At 43.1% G+C, this 15,393-nt stretch overlaps 1 protein-coding gene across 1 annotated transcript in view; it reads left to right on the top strand.

The window, feature by feature from the left end:
• Nucleotides 1-15,393, top strand: part of PAPPA2 (pappalysin 2) — a 272,084-nt gene that overhangs the window by 185,421 nt on the left and 71,270 nt on the right. The window contains exons 14-16 of the mRNA XM_041765686.1: nucleotides 5,903-6,074; nucleotides 9,433-9,610; nucleotides 10,774-10,987. Of these exons, the coding sequence (XP_041621620.1) occupies nucleotides 5,903-6,074; nucleotides 9,433-9,610; nucleotides 10,774-10,987 (564 nt within the window). The remainder of the gene's footprint in view (nucleotides 1-5,902; nucleotides 6,075-9,432; nucleotides 9,611-10,773; nucleotides 10,988-15,393) is intronic.

The following is a 15,393-nucleotide window of genomic DNA, read 5'->3' on the forward strand; positions in this document are numbered from 1 at the left end:
CCCATCATTTCTTCTGGGCTCATTTTCCTTATCTCTAAAATAAGTTTGAGTTGAATTATCTTTAAGGTCCATTTTACTTTTAACAAGCTATGGTTCCTCTAAGATCATTGTTAATGGTCACCCCTATCCCACCCCTTCCCCAGAATTCATGTTCAAGGAAATGTGATCTTTAGCATATATTCTTCCATCAGTCCTCACATGGGAGAAGCAGGGTTTCACTATGGATTCCCTTTTTCTTTTTAAGGTTTTATTTATTTATTTGTTTATTTTGCACATGTGAGTGGGGGTGAGGAGAGGCAGAAGGAGAGAGAGAAAGAATCACGAGCAGACTCCATGCTGAGCATGGAGCCCAGCTCTGGGCTCAATGCAGGGCTCAGTGTGGGGCTTGATCTCATGACCCTAAGATTATGGCCTGTGCCAGAATCAAGAGTTGGATGCTCAACTGACTCAGCTACTCAGATGCCCCTTCACCATGAATTCTGATTGCATTTGGAATAGTGTTATCGTCTCCTGAAATTCCTTCAGATAACTCAGACTCTCAGAGGATCCTTGGACCAAAACTGTGGGGAAGCTGTGGACAGAACACCCAGGACTTCGCCTATTTGTCAGAAACTACCCAGCTTCCCAAATGTAGACCTTGGCTGGGAAGTAGGCCAATTTCCTTCTAGTGGCCTCAAGAAATGGAAGATGGAAAAGAGATGCCTCATTTGGTGTGCTCTGGGAGACAGCTCATGACAAGTTTGTTAGTGGGTTTGTCTGCTTCCTCTGCAGAGAATGATATCTACTCTCTGGGGTCAGCGTTACCCTGTTCTTCACCAACCACTTTAAGGCAGAGGAAAGCTTTGGGAACTTACCTGTCAGCCTGTCTTCAAATATGGTTGTGGGCTCCTGGCAGTATAGGTTCCCTACATTTGTTAGTCATAATTTAAGAGACCCACACATAATGAATTTTTTTCAGTTCTCAGTGGTGGGGAGGAAGAGGAAATGGTAATATTGTCAAAGTGTTAAGAATGTCATCTTACCTGTGTTCTGTCTGTGGAGTATCAGAGGTTACTTTCCAGGGTATCTTTTTTGCCTTTACAATTTCTGCTCATTCACTGAGGTCAAGTCATACCCAATGTTAAAACTGTCTCTGAAACAGCCATGAATTTATAATCAGTAATGCATGATTTCATTATTCTCTTTGCAGCTATAGTGAAAGCTTCTTCAGAACAGGAAAAATGTACACTTTTGATCTCTCTTATGACTTCTATGTGATAATATGACTTAATACATTGACATGTAACAATGAGGCAGTAGGGCCAGGTTATCCTTCTGGAATCGACCTTGTTATTTTATAGTCTGGGCCTATGGAATTTATTGACATATATTTCAGGTTATACATACCAGACCTTCACGGGTCTGGGTTTTGTTCCTGGCGAACACCAAACACTTTGAAACCTATAAAGTCACAGATGCTAAAATCCTACCACAAGCCTTCAAAATCAAAATCTCCAGGGGGCAAAGCCTGGGTATCTATATTTTTTAAAAGCTGCTTAAGTGAGTTTAATATACAACTATGATTAAGAAAGCCTGCCTCATGAGGGTCATTCTTTTGTGGAAACTGTGCCAACAGAGGTTTTCCAAATATAGGTGTCACTTACAGACCCAACCAAAAAAGGACACACATACATCATTATGGTAGGATGGCATTAGGATTGTGCCTGGGTGCCCATGAGCAGGTTATGTACAAGAGGAAGAAAGCCTGGGGTGAACGTAATATTTTGTATAGAGATTCCTCTTTGAAAGCATTTTTTAAAATCCTCCAACATAATGACCTTGGGGAGTGAGGACCAGAAGAGAGAGAGTAGAGGCTTGGCAGAGAATTGGAGAGACAACAAAGCTAGAATTATGGGTAGGTGGCCATCTACAGAGTGTGATTTTTAAGAGCCTGTAGACTTAAAATTCCATGATGAAAAACTTATTCCTTTGGTTTAAAACATTGTCCCTGTAACTCGGATGTGAATCACATCTGACTAGATCCATCATATCCTTACCTGACAATACATTGTGATGGGGTGTGGGGAAAGATCTGGAAAAAGTGGGTGGAAGGCTGAGGAGCTGTTGCCAAAGGAGGAAACATACTAATCAGCACATCTTGCAGACAGTGGCACCTGGACAAACACTGACAATTTGATTCGCTGTCATTTAAAAGAAAATTGCTTGAAGCTAAGACAGACTATGACATATTCTATATTTCCCTGTGACTGCCCTGCTGAGGTCAGGAGCTTCTGGGCTCTCCCTGGCCTATACTGCGAGCTCCTGAACTGAGAAGAAAACAAGAGAGCAGCCTCATCCCCCTGAGGAGGTGGCCTTGTGGTCTAGGCTGGCCCGAGAGTGAGGGCTCTGAGCCCCAGCCCAAGGATTTTCCTCTGACTCTCACTGTGTGGCCTCCAGCCAGTCTCCAAGCAGCTTCAGTTTCCTTGTATGTCAAACCAAGATAAATACCTAACTTCCCACCTCTCTGGGGCATTGTAAGACCTCACTGCTGCCACTTTCATTACCATTTGTTTAAAGACTATAAGAAGAAAGCTTGTGAGAAGTTTTAAGACTGTTTTTACTATTAACATTATCGTTCTGATAAGAGAGCTCCTGCAGCACTGGATAAGAGGAGAATGTTTGGGGAGGGGAAGAGAATGGAGGACATAGGGCACTCAGAAAAGCGAGGTTTGTGTTGGAAGAGAAGCACAAATGGGGGGTTGGGGTGCAGGAGAGAGAATTCCACAATTGGTACCAGATGCCATCAGAAGCTAATAACCTGACAAACACCGTCCTCATAAAACAAATTCCTTAAAAAGGAAGCAAATGGAAATGTAAGCTAGTGAAAGAATTTGCAGCAGCTGTCCTAAAACCATTTCTCACTTCATAAACAGGTCTGGGTTTGGTGTCTCTTTTTTTTTTTCCTTGGTCTTATTTCATGCCACTTCCCCCTCTTCCATGCTCCCCTGTCTCACTCCTCCTCCATTGCTGCCAATGCTGGAAGCACTTCTTTACACTGGTAGCCATAGCAACAGCAATTAATGGAACCCCATCTTGATGGAAGGAGGCTCATTCAGAGTATTTGTTCTGTGTCTTATCTTAGCACGTATTTGTCCTCAATGATGACATGGATTAATTAATTGGATGGAGTCACTGAAAAACAGCACATGCTATTTCACATTAATTTCTTGGCGACAAGCTGACATGAACCAGAACTGTTAATGATTATGTTTTCTAGTACGCTGTGCATAGCATGCTGAAGAAATAATACTTTTTGTGGACATTAAGAAATGCAGTGCCTATGAAACTTAGAGTTCTTTAGGCATCATTAATGAGGTGTACTGATCTCATCTCATGAAGGATAGTCAGGTTTCAGATCCCTTATCCAGATAGGTTCAATAAAGACTCAAGAGACGATTCATTCCCTGTGTTACATACCCAATTATTAGCATTGGATTAGGAGAGTTTGTGTTGACAATTAACAGCCCCTACCCTGCAATTCATATATTCTTCCCTCCACCAGGCTCCATAGAATTAACCTGAGGCATTCCATACCATTGAAGGGAATAATCAGAATTCAAAGGAGTAAAAGAGTTTCTTTCATGCTACTCAATTCCAACACCTCTATCCTGTAGCTAAGCATAGATGAAAGAATGAGAATGTCACTGACATATGACTTAAATCCTATGGGTACAAGATAACAGGCAGCAACTTCAGCATATTCAGGTCAAATCCATCCTTTCTAGATTAGTGCTTTTAAAATCAATTCTCAATTATTTCAAGGTGGTATGTGCATATTCAATGACATTTTATTTTTTGCTTTCTTGTATTGTTGTCCAGCTTTTTAATGAAATCACTGCTAGCGGGGATCCCTGGGTGGCGCAGCGGTTTGGCGCCTGCCTTTGGCCCAGGGCGCGATCCTGGAGACCCGGGATCGAATCCCACATCAGGCTCCCGGTGCATGGAGCCTGCTTCTCCCTCCGCCTGTGTCTCTGCCTCTCTCTCTCTCTCTCTCTCTGTGACTATCATAAATAAATAAAAAAAAAAAAAAAAAAGAAATCACTGCTAGCACAATACTAGTGCAACTAGGGCAAATAATGATGATGAGATTTACATTAGCCATTTTGGCTAATATTTAGCACCACTGGCAACATCATGAGCAAGAAAATATAAGAAAATATCTCATTGGTCTCCCCCACCAGATTATGATTTCCTTAAGGGCATGATACTTATTGTACCCCCAGTACTCACACCAATGCCTTGCTAAGAGTAAGTGCTCAGTAGATGTTTATTAGTGAATGAATGAGTAGAGCAAGATGGTTGAATCAATGGTTTGATGATAATATTTTTGTGCTTCAGATTCCCATCTGTCACTTTAGAATTAAATTACCCATTTTAATAGCCATCGACATACTTTGCTGTATAAGCAAATTTAATTCAGCAAACTTTATTGTGTTTACTACAGCAAGCTAAATGGTGAATGTAAAAGTGGGTAAGAGCCTGTATTTGTCTTCAAGAAGTTCATAATCTAATTGGGCGTTTCAGCACTTAGGAGATACTCAGATACTAATTGCCTTATAGATCAAAGAGTGAATAAACTAAAGAACAAGCAGATGCACACATGACTATCATCTAGGATAGAGTAATAGAAATGTTAGAAGGAAAATATTTTAAAAATTTCCCTGGGAGGCTCAAAGGAGGGAAATATCTTGAGGGGCTTAGAGAAGAAAGGCCTTTTAGAAATCTCAACAAATTGAACAAAGGTATAGAAATGGGAAAACCAGAAAGAATGGATGGCTAACAGAAAACAAGCACTGAGGGTGGGACTTGGGCCATTTGCAGGGAAGCAGTAGAGGGAATTACCCCTGCAACAATAATAACGCTGCAAGATATGTACTGTTATTATCCTCTTCGTATGGGGGAAGGAGCTGAAACACTGTAGAGTGAGTAACTCAGCCAAATCACACAGGTAGTAAATGATGGATCCAAGATTCAAAGTCAGACAGCATGGGGCTAGTGCCCTAATTTTTCATTTCTATGGTTTTGCCATGGGAAGAGGGTAATGCTCTTTTTGCTCTGTTGCATCTTTGTGGTTGTTATGGTCTACACTGAGTCACCTTGAGCTTAGGGAGTTTAACTTTCTCTCCCATTCCTTGATAATTAACCCTAGAGCTCCAGCAGTGGCCCTCCTTTGCTCAGATGATGTCCTGAAAGCATCTAGCTTTACTGTCCAAAGCATCAGGCACATGGCAGGGGTTTATTATATGCAAGTTTCCTTTTCTTGTCATGGGCTTAATTTCTGATTAGCCAGTGCTGATTTCCAGTGGTTTGTAGTGCTATGGTGACAGTTGTCAAAAATATTTCCAGACCAACCAGTAAATAAATGTTGCTTTTTCTGCCGTCTCAGATACCCAGAGCCTTTAGCCGGGCCCTCTGGGATCAAACAACTAAAAGGTTGGTGCCTGACCCAGTCAGCCCACACCCCCGCCCCGAGGATTAACTCTTGACCTGAGTCTGCTCTGATTATTTGGGACCCGAAACTATTGGTTGTTAAACATTTCAAGGATTGCTCTCTGATCCAGCCATTTCTGATGCCATCCAGAGCTCTTGGGACATTTCCCACCTTGTCCTGTCACCATTTTGTTCTGAAAAAGCCATGGAAAGTCAGTTAACCATTCACTACTTGTTAGGTGATATCCTTCCTGTTTATTTCATGTCACATGGTTCCAGGTGATATAGAAGGAAGTGATGGATTCAATGTAGGTTTTGGAGAAAAATAATTCTCTTTGGTTTAGGGGCACTTTCCAGAGGAAGATGCCAAGTCCTTGCTGCTGCCTGCTGATCTGGAGTCAGTCTAAGATGCTTTTGTTTCTGTCATCCTCAGCTCTGTCCATCAACCCTGCGGGGAGCAGGGCAGCTGTGCGCCATTGCTGCTTGATCATGCAGATATGGTGAACTGTACCTCTGATGGCCCAGGTCACATGAAGTGTGCTATCACCTGTCAAAGGGGGTTTGCCCTTCAGGCCAGCAGTGGGCAGTACCTGAGGCCGGTGCAGGTGAGTTGGAAACCTGTGATCATTAAGACCAAGCTCCTAGGGAGGGAAGGTACTTATGCTCCTCTCCTGGCTGAATCAGGAAAGGGCAGGTATTTTTAAATCACTTGGAAGGAAAGATGAGGACTCCCACAGGTAAGGAGAGCATAGCTTTGCAGAAACACAAGGTATATAAAAGCACATGCAGTTCCCATTAACTAGGGTTAATTAACGGTAGGTAGGGATGCTTATCTTCTCCTCCTCCTCCTTTCCCTATCAGAGATTATGATCCCGCCTTTGGCCTTCAAGATGAGAATGCCACAGTTTAGACTTGTCCACAATTTGTAAGCAAGATGGGTTGTGATCGCCTTGTCTGTGGCTCATGGTTTGACCCCCAGAAGAAGGCTGAAGAAAGAGTCAGATTTTCTTCCCTCTGTTACTGAGGTGTTGCTTCTTTCATGATTCTAGTTTTTGCCTAATTTTCCACATTTCTTCAAGCTACTGCAGCACCAGTACCAGCTTTGGAGGTAGTAGAATATATGAGTTAAGAGCATAGTTCAGGTAACAAACGTGGAATGAAATTTCGGCTCCACTCTATTGTATAATTTTAGGTAAAAACAAGCAAAAGAAACTAATCTCCTTAAATGTTCTCCCATATTTGTGAAATAATGAGGACAGAAGTATTTATGTCACTGAATCATAATGTTGACTGATTGGAAATAACTTAAAAGCTTCTAGTAAATGGCACATAGCACTCCGTTGAGCTGCCATTACTATAAGCATGATAATGTATTCTCAACTAAAACTTCTGTTTTACATCTTTCCTTTAGAGAGCTTTCAATACTCTGTAGAGGACCTTTAAACTTGAAGTCAACCATTAGAAAATGTGACCGTAATATGAGACAGAGAAAGAATACATTAGGGAAGAGATAATGGTCCTTGAGGAGAGAACCAGAAAGACGTGGTGTGATGAGGAAAGAATGTATGCATGCCTTATGGTCAGGTATCAGTGGTGCAAGAGATTGGAATCTTGCATTTTGTACTAACTGACTACTTAGCAAGTTATAGATTCATGAAAACATTTCACTTGCTTAGAGATGGTCTGAACTTAAAGACACAATTGTTGGTTTCAGGTGGTTTAGGTTCTGCATAGAGAGAAACTGTTTTGATATACCTGGAGACACCAACTCCTTGGTCTGTGATACTTTGATCAGAAAGGCAGAGTTCTTGTCACCTATCCTTCACCCAGCTTAACTCACATTAGAAAAAGAGTTAGGAAGAATGAAAAAAAAAATAGGGACTGAATACATTTGTGTGATAGGTAAAGAGGGGGAGGGAAGAAAAGACAGTGTTTGCAGTGCATTAAAATTAGGAGCACAGTCAAGACAAAATGGACAATACTTAATGAAGCCAGGAGAAAAATCAGGCAATATATGCAGAGCTGGAGACAGATTGTGGAGGCTATCGTTGTGGTTTGAGGCAGACTTCTACACTGTGATAAGTGTGTAAGGGCAGTCTGGGTTGAGAAGAGGAAGGTGCGAGCTCACCCTTTGCCAACCATCTGGTGGAGTTAGCAAACACAGCTCTCCAGTGGACTGCTTCTGTCACCCCAAGCTGGCCCCAATGAGGAAATTATACAATCCCGGCTCATGATCACAAGACAGTGGGGATATTTGCTTTTTGTTGACACAAGAACTGAAACTAAACAGAAAAATGTGTCTGGCTTTGACTTGGGTCCTTCTGGCAGACAACAGGGAAACATTGGGAAGAGGGAGGAGTGGCTGGCCAGGAGTGGGTGTCAGGGGTGACAGGTGCTTTCACCAGTCATTTTACCTTTGGCTTCACTGCCACTGTGGTCTCATGGTGGGATGGCTGCTGAGCCTCAGAATCTCCCTACACCCTTTTTGACCTGTGGTAACACACGGGCTGGACTGATGGCTGTGCTCTTTCCCTAAGAACCTGTGAGCTTCCAGGTCTCTCCCTTTCTTTCTGCCTCCCTCTGGACACTTTCTTCCCCCCTTCCCATCTGCTGCTGGGAAGTCCTGCTCATCCTTCACAGGCCGGGTCTGGTGCCACTTTTTCTGTGAACCACCCTGCAGACACTTGCCTCCTGCTTGTGGAAGGGCAGCTCCTCCGCTAGCCCCTGCCCCGCTGTCTCACAAAGCAAGCACCGAGATACGACATTGCTGTCTCTTGCTACATTTTTATATTTTCTTTCACCTTGGTCCTCATTTCTTACTTCTTTCCTTTTATCATTTCCATTCTTTGTATTATATTCTTGCAAATCATTACAGAAAGGAGTAGGCTGTGATAAATAACAATACAGTTCTGCATTTTCCTTCTTTATTTCCTCTCCCCCTCTTCCTCCTCCCTCTTTCTCCTTTCCATTCTTCTCCCTTCAGTTTTCTGAGCCATCATTTCCACCTGTGATTTGTTCTGCTGGTAGAGGCTAGCTCCTTGAGGGTGTGTTGTTTCTCCAAACCTAGACAGAACCTGGCTCTCCTGGGTGCTCGATAAATGTCTCTTTGTTTATTTAGTGATGAGGAACGTAGGCCTACTCCACAAAAATGCCAGGCTCAGGGAAATGGCTGGAATCTCACCAATTTAACCATGCGATTTGGAAGGTGCCTTGTATGCATTAATTCTCAGCTGCTCTTAGGTACCATGCACCATTCTCAGTGGAGGTAATTATGTTTAGTAGTGTTATCAGTTGGTTTATCATCAGGGTTCCAGCAGGAAACAGATAACATGCTCCAAAGTGGGAAGTTTGAGAAAATTTGATACAGGGACTGCTTGTGAAGGTGGAAGCAGGATACAGGGAAATTACAAGGAGATGGCACAGAATCCCAGGGTCAAGGGGTGACATCACCCACAGGTCTGAAGAGTTGACAGTTAGGAGAACCCACAGGGAGAGAGTACAGGAGAAGGTGGAAAGGACAGCCAAAGGACGAAGCCAACCAGCAGTAACCTCCTGTGGAAGGAGTAAGAAGAATAAGTACCCTGACCTTTCCCTCCTGGCTTAGCGATCTCCAGCCTGTGTGCCCTGGGTCCTGGATCCAAGCACAACCCCACAGAGGCACAGTGCATGGTGGGGAAAGGCATAGAATGGATCCAGGAGCACATGGGAGGCAGCCAAGAGTGGCCTGGAGGAGTGTCTCCCATTTCCTGATTCTCCTACACCAACAGGGGTGGTCAGCAGCAGCCTGCCCAGATGTTATGAGACCGTATATCAAGCCAATAGGGCATCAGGAGGCAGCAAGGCAAAATCAAAATCTGTTTTGAAGGTTTGTACAAATAATCACCAGGACTCTTCCAAAGCCTAGAATCTGCTTTGATAAGCCTTTTCATGTGACCTTGATGGAGGAAAATTCTCTGTTTCTAGACGGAAATCCTGCTCACATGTTCCTCTGGGCACTGGGACCGGGCTGTGAGCTGCATGCCCCTTGATTGTGGTGTTCCTGACCCATCTTTGGTGAACCATGCGACCTTCTCCTGCTCAGAGGGAACAGACTTTCTGAAACGCTGTTCAATCTCCTGTATCCCACCAGCCAAGCTTCAAGGTATTGTCAGCCAACCAGGAACTGAATGCGAAGCTCTCCTCAGCCCCTCTCTCTTTGGGGTACTTTAGGGATCTTTTCTTTACCCTAGTACTCTTCCCATTTGCTGTGCTGTGCCACCCTCTTCTGATAACATCACCAAAGTCCAAAAGGGTGCTGCCATTCTTTATGCCAATGACATACATGCAAGGAGATACTTAGACTTCCCTGTTTTTGATTGTACATCCTCTGGAATCCAGCAGCCTCACCTAACAGTTGCCTTATCATATTAATAATCAAGAAGCATTTTATCATGCACATTTTAAAAGGTGCTTTTAGTTCTATTTTATAGATGGGAACAGTTATGTGAGTTGTCACTGGCTATACTGCTAGTAAGAGATGAAAATAGGGTAGAGCCTGCTCTGACCCCATACCTTGCCTTTCACCTCTCCTCAGACTTTGGTGGGACTGTCAGTGACTCCGGAGGCTTGATACAAATGCAGCCTCCTGAGCCTAATGCTGACAGAGCCTGATTTAGTGGGCCTGAGGTGGGTTGGTGATGCAACTGGGGGACGTCCACGGACTGTGTTTGGAGGAACCATGAATAACACTGAGGCATATAGTGCGGTGTTTGAGTACAGAAGTCCACATCACAACTGCCCAAGCTCAAACCCTGCATCTGCCCCTCAATAGCTCAGGCAGGTGCCTTGAACTCAATTTCCTTACCTGCAAAATAAGAGATAACGATAGAATCTCTTGCAGTGATTTGCTTGAGATGTGAAGTTTACACAAGTATTGTAAAACGCTTCGAACAGTGCCTGGCACATAAAAAGCACCATAAATGGGTTATCTATCATTATTACTATGCTTTCCATGACACTCTCACAACTATATTTTTATTATTTGTAGTTGGGAAGTGAAATAATGACGTTTTTGGTAGCCGATCTTTTATTCTGGTCAGGGACTAATTTATCTGACCCCAGTTCTGTGTAAGACATCACAGTGGGTACTCAGTGGGTAGAAAGAGACAGGATGAGCACTGGACCTGAGATGTCAGAGAAGCTACTCAACAAAGAGTCGTGTGACTTCCTGAGAATGCCGGCAGCTTGAAGGTTTTTGTTCTTTTTGGCTATAAAGTTGATTTCTGGACTCTGCTCTGAGCATCCGTGCTTTTTTCCTGGGGTCAGGACGGAACCCATGGCTGACCTGTCTGGAAGATGGGCTCTGGTCTCTCCCCGAAGCCTACTGCAAGTTGGAGTGTGACGCTCCCCCTGTTATCCCGAATGCCGGCTTGCTCGTGCCTCACTGCCTCCAGGGCAACCACGACGTGGGCTCCGTGTGCAGATATGAATGCAAACCAGGCTACTACGCAGTGCCGAGTGCAGAGAATAAAGTCAGGAGGTGAGCAAGCTTGTTCCTGGATTTTTGCACTTCTCTCTACCCTCATACTCTCATTTCTAAATCTCAGACTGTTACTTTGGAAATAATATTAAGACCTTCTGGGTTGTCCACCACTTGTCTTGGTTTGTTTTTCTATATAATCTCTCTTCACCTGCATGGGTATATTCCCTAGTCACGAGGGTAGGTTGACCAGGTGTGCTTTCTGGAAAGATTCTCCTGCCCATGGGAGATTCCAGGCCTAACCTAGGGGATTTTCAAAGAATCCCTGCTCTAATTATTGTTGTCTTTGAAAGTCTGTGTTGGAAGCTTCTCAGGGTATTGTCATGGGCGGAACATCCTCATCAGGACAGTTGGGAACTTAACAATTGTGGGTCTGGGAGAGACAGCCTGGGCTGGTCCCCAATCCAGCCATTTATTGCCTGTGTGATGCTGGGAAGGTTCCTTTCTCTGCCTCAGTCTTCTTATTTGTATAACAACGATAATAATAATAATATCTACCTGATAGGGCTGGTGTGGGGACTAAATACATTAATGAATTAATACAATATAAGGTTTGGTCAATTTATTTTTAACACATAAAACATATTAGCCATTAACATTATGGTAGTTTCTCTGCTTTCTCCCTCCTGGACTTTCTGTGTGCATACTCCTGGACCCAGAAGCCAGGAGTGCCTTTCTTCTGATCAGAAAGAATAAAAGCTTTGCAGAATCATTTAAGAGAAAAGGCTTTAAAGAGAGTCATGCTGGGCTCCAAATCTCAGCCATCTCCCCTTTTTATCAGCTGAGTAACCTCAGGCAAGTTACTTAACTCTTTGGGTCTCAGTCTCCTTTGTAAGTTGAGGATAATGCCCACATCAGAGTGTTGAACTGAAGATGAAATGAGATGATGCACATCCAACCCAGTGCCTGCCTTGTGCCAATTGCTCAATAAATGATTTCAGAAAAAGAAATTTTCTGAACAAACAAAAAGCTTTCAGGAAAAGAAATTCCTTGTACTCAGTAAATAGTAGCTGTTTTTTCCCTATAGTGAATTATGTCAGTGTAGGAGAAAATCCAGTTCATTTCTTACCCAGGACTTAATTAAAAGCCTGACCATTGTAGGTTGTTTTTTTAAAAAGCTGGTTTTTGTTTTTGTTTTTTGAACTAACAAGACCTTAGCTATGCTGAGACATACAAGCTTTGCTTATAAGCGAGAATTCTCTAAGGGGACAGAAGAATATCAGCAAACTTGCCCTCTGGCTCGCATTTGCCCTTCACCCCACCATCTTACTAGGAGTAGATGGCTCTGACTTTGCCCAGAGCCTTCCACTCCAGAGAAAGCACAGGCTTCTATGTGGGAGGGGGGAGCAAGTTGGACGAGGGCCAGGCTGATGAGAATATGAATAATACTGATGAAATATTCATAAGAGGCAACACTCTGGTTCAGTGGACTCTAGCAGGTATAGTCAACAGTTTTTGACAACTGAAAACACATTTGCATGTGATTTTCATAGGGTCTAGATCTATTTGCATAGGCATGCATTGACAGGCAGTGAGGACCCAGGCCATCTTAAGTGCGAATCCTAGCATAGCTCCTCTGAAGGTGGCTGTTGAGAAGGTGGCTTTTTCCCTCTCATTTCTTGCCTCCCTTTACACAGACCTGCAGCTGACTCCAGGTGTCTGCAGAGTGGTGCAGAGAATAATTGAGGGGGAGAGAAAAGTCTCAGGAACCCGAAGAATTAAGGGTGGAAGGATTATTTCTAGCTCCCTTGGCCCATGACTGAGCTCTGTGTTGCGAATGAGGCATCCCCCTCAGAACTGTGGGCTTTCTCCCCTACCCTGGGCCTGTTTCCCCCATCAGGGCAGGGGCACACAGCAGCTATTTATTGGTACAGCTTTTCTGGTTGAGAAACTGGAAGCTTGCAACATCGGCATCAGTTTTGGCATAAACACTTACATTCACAAACACCATGCTAAGAAAAGATTAAATTATTTACCACACTGTGTAAACTGATTTAAATCTTAGTTTACACCTGTTTACATACAGGCGGTGGATTGGTAATCAGAAGTTTGTAAGTCAGGCGCAAATCACTGTCACTTACCACTTCTGTTTACTCAACGGACTATGTCAGCCTTGTTCCTTGCTTGGTGGAAAGAGCCCAGAGCCATACAAATGGAGCTCTACACTTCTTCCTTGGATGTGCAAGCAGGAGAAGAAAAGATTGAGAAAAGCAGGCAGGGAGAGCAATCCAGACAGAGTGGGCACATGCTAATTTTATGAAGTGCGAGTTGTGGAAAAAACCCACTTGATGGTCAGATTCATAGCTTGTTGTTTGCATGACTCTGAACAACAGACTCAATATCCATGTGTCTCAATTTTTGCATCCATAATGTGAGGGGTAGAGTAATTTCTATCCAACAGTGTTGTTTGAAGGCTGAAAGTAGGTAACGTCCTGAAAGCATTTTATCAGCTATGACGTTCAATGTAAGCACCAGGTATTCCTTTTTGTTCATTTCTTTTTAAAACAAGGCAACAACTACAAGAAAATCAGCCAAGTACATTCCCTTCCTGCTCTTCTCAAGTCTTTTGAACATTGTTTCAAGAGAAAAGAAAGACAAGTACTGGATCTGGCTTTTCTCTTGGGATTAACCCATTTAAGTTTTGTCCCATTCTGCTCAGAGGCTGCAGGGCGGGCATAGCCGCAATTGGCGAGTTCATCACCTTCATGCTCTATGCCAGTCTGAGGAAACATGCATGAGGAGGACCTACACTCTAACCTCAGGGAGCACACAGCCTCCACACTCCCTCTCTCATGTGCTTTATTTTTCCATGAAGTACAGCAGAGAAGGAGACAGCTCCAAGAGGGGCACTTTCACATGGCTCCTGGATTCCTGGCCCCTTCTTCACAGGATTAGAAAGTAGCACTGCCCACACCGGATCTAGTTCCTGAGAATGGGAAATGCAATGGCTTAGGCCTGGGTCAGGGACTGTCACCTTAAAGTCATGGCTGGAGTCAGCATCACTCAAGTCCAGTGGATTCTACAGAGGGAAATTGATAAGGAAGGTAAATGGATGTTGGGGAAGCAAAAAATCAATTAAAAATTAATCTCTATTATATAATACAGCTATACAATGGTACAGCCATATCATGAAATAGCCTGGTACTATCAAAGTGTTTGGAAGAACATTAAAGACAAGGGAAGACATTCACAATATACAATGTCAAGTGGATAAAAGCAAGAAAATAATTGTTAAAAATGATACAATTTCTATTTTTCATATTAAAAGAATATTTTTATCATTTTTATAGTAACTAGAAATGTTTATGATATTAGTAATTATTCTCTATAATTCTACTACCTAGAGATTATAATTACTAATATCATAAACATTTCTAGTTACTATAAAAATGATAAAAAAGCAGAAAAAGAAAAGATATTCTTTATAATCCTACTACCTAGAGATTATTATATCTTTTCTTTTTCTGCTTACTTATATTTGCTAAATTTTCTAGATTTTATGAGATAAATGGATAAACAGTTTAAAAACAAAATGAAGTGAGCTATTAAGAGTAGATTATAGCAATTTGTGGAGGCAGAGAGTAAAAAAAAAAGGAAAACTAGGCAGATCTTCCAAAATAGGGAACCCAGAAGAGACTGGCACTCCAAGATGGCAAGAAGAAAGGTACATGAGCTTTCAACCCTGTGCCCAAAGCCTTCTATGTTTTGAGGACAAGCATGTCTTTATTCTTTTTTTTTAAGATTGTATTTATTCATTCATAAGAGACACACAGAGAGAGGCAGAGACATAGGCAGAGGGAGAAGGAGGCTCCCTGCCAGGGAGTCCAACGTGGGACTCAATCCCAGGACTCTGGGATCATGACTTGAGCTGAAGGCAGACGCTCAGCCACTGAGCCACCCAGGTGCCCCATGTCTTTAATCTTGAAGACCACTCCACACCTTTTTTCCTCCAGTCTCAACACCTCTTCCCAAACTTCCAGCTATCACCTCCATCCCCAGAGTGAAGAGTCTGCCCACAGGTGTGCAAACTAATCTATACCCCAAACATGCACTCCTCCCTACCTGCTGTCTAAAATGAAGTTCACCACCTTTGCTGTGGATGCTGTCCCCTTCTTGGGGATTTCTCTCAACCCATTTAACTTCTTTCCTACATCTGAGGCTTCTCCTTCCCTCTTGCCCGGTTACTTCTCTTTCATGGTGCTCGGGTTTCTCCCATAGTACAATTCAAACAAGCAGAGCCTTTTCTTGATCTCGTGCCCCCATCCCCAGCTACCACTCTATTTTTGTCTCTCCCTTTTACAATGAAACTTGTAAGAGTTGTTTGTACTTCCTATCTCTATCTTGCCATCTTTTCCCTCCTTCATAGTTTGACATTCATGTTTTTATTTCTGTCTCTTCACTAGAGC

This window comes from Vulpes lagopus, chromosome 1 (assembly GCF_018345385.1).
Source record: "Vulpes lagopus strain Blue_001 chromosome 1, ASM1834538v1, whole genome shotgun sequence".
Lineage (NCBI taxonomy): Eukaryota > Metazoa > Chordata > Mammalia > Carnivora > Canidae > Vulpes > Vulpes lagopus.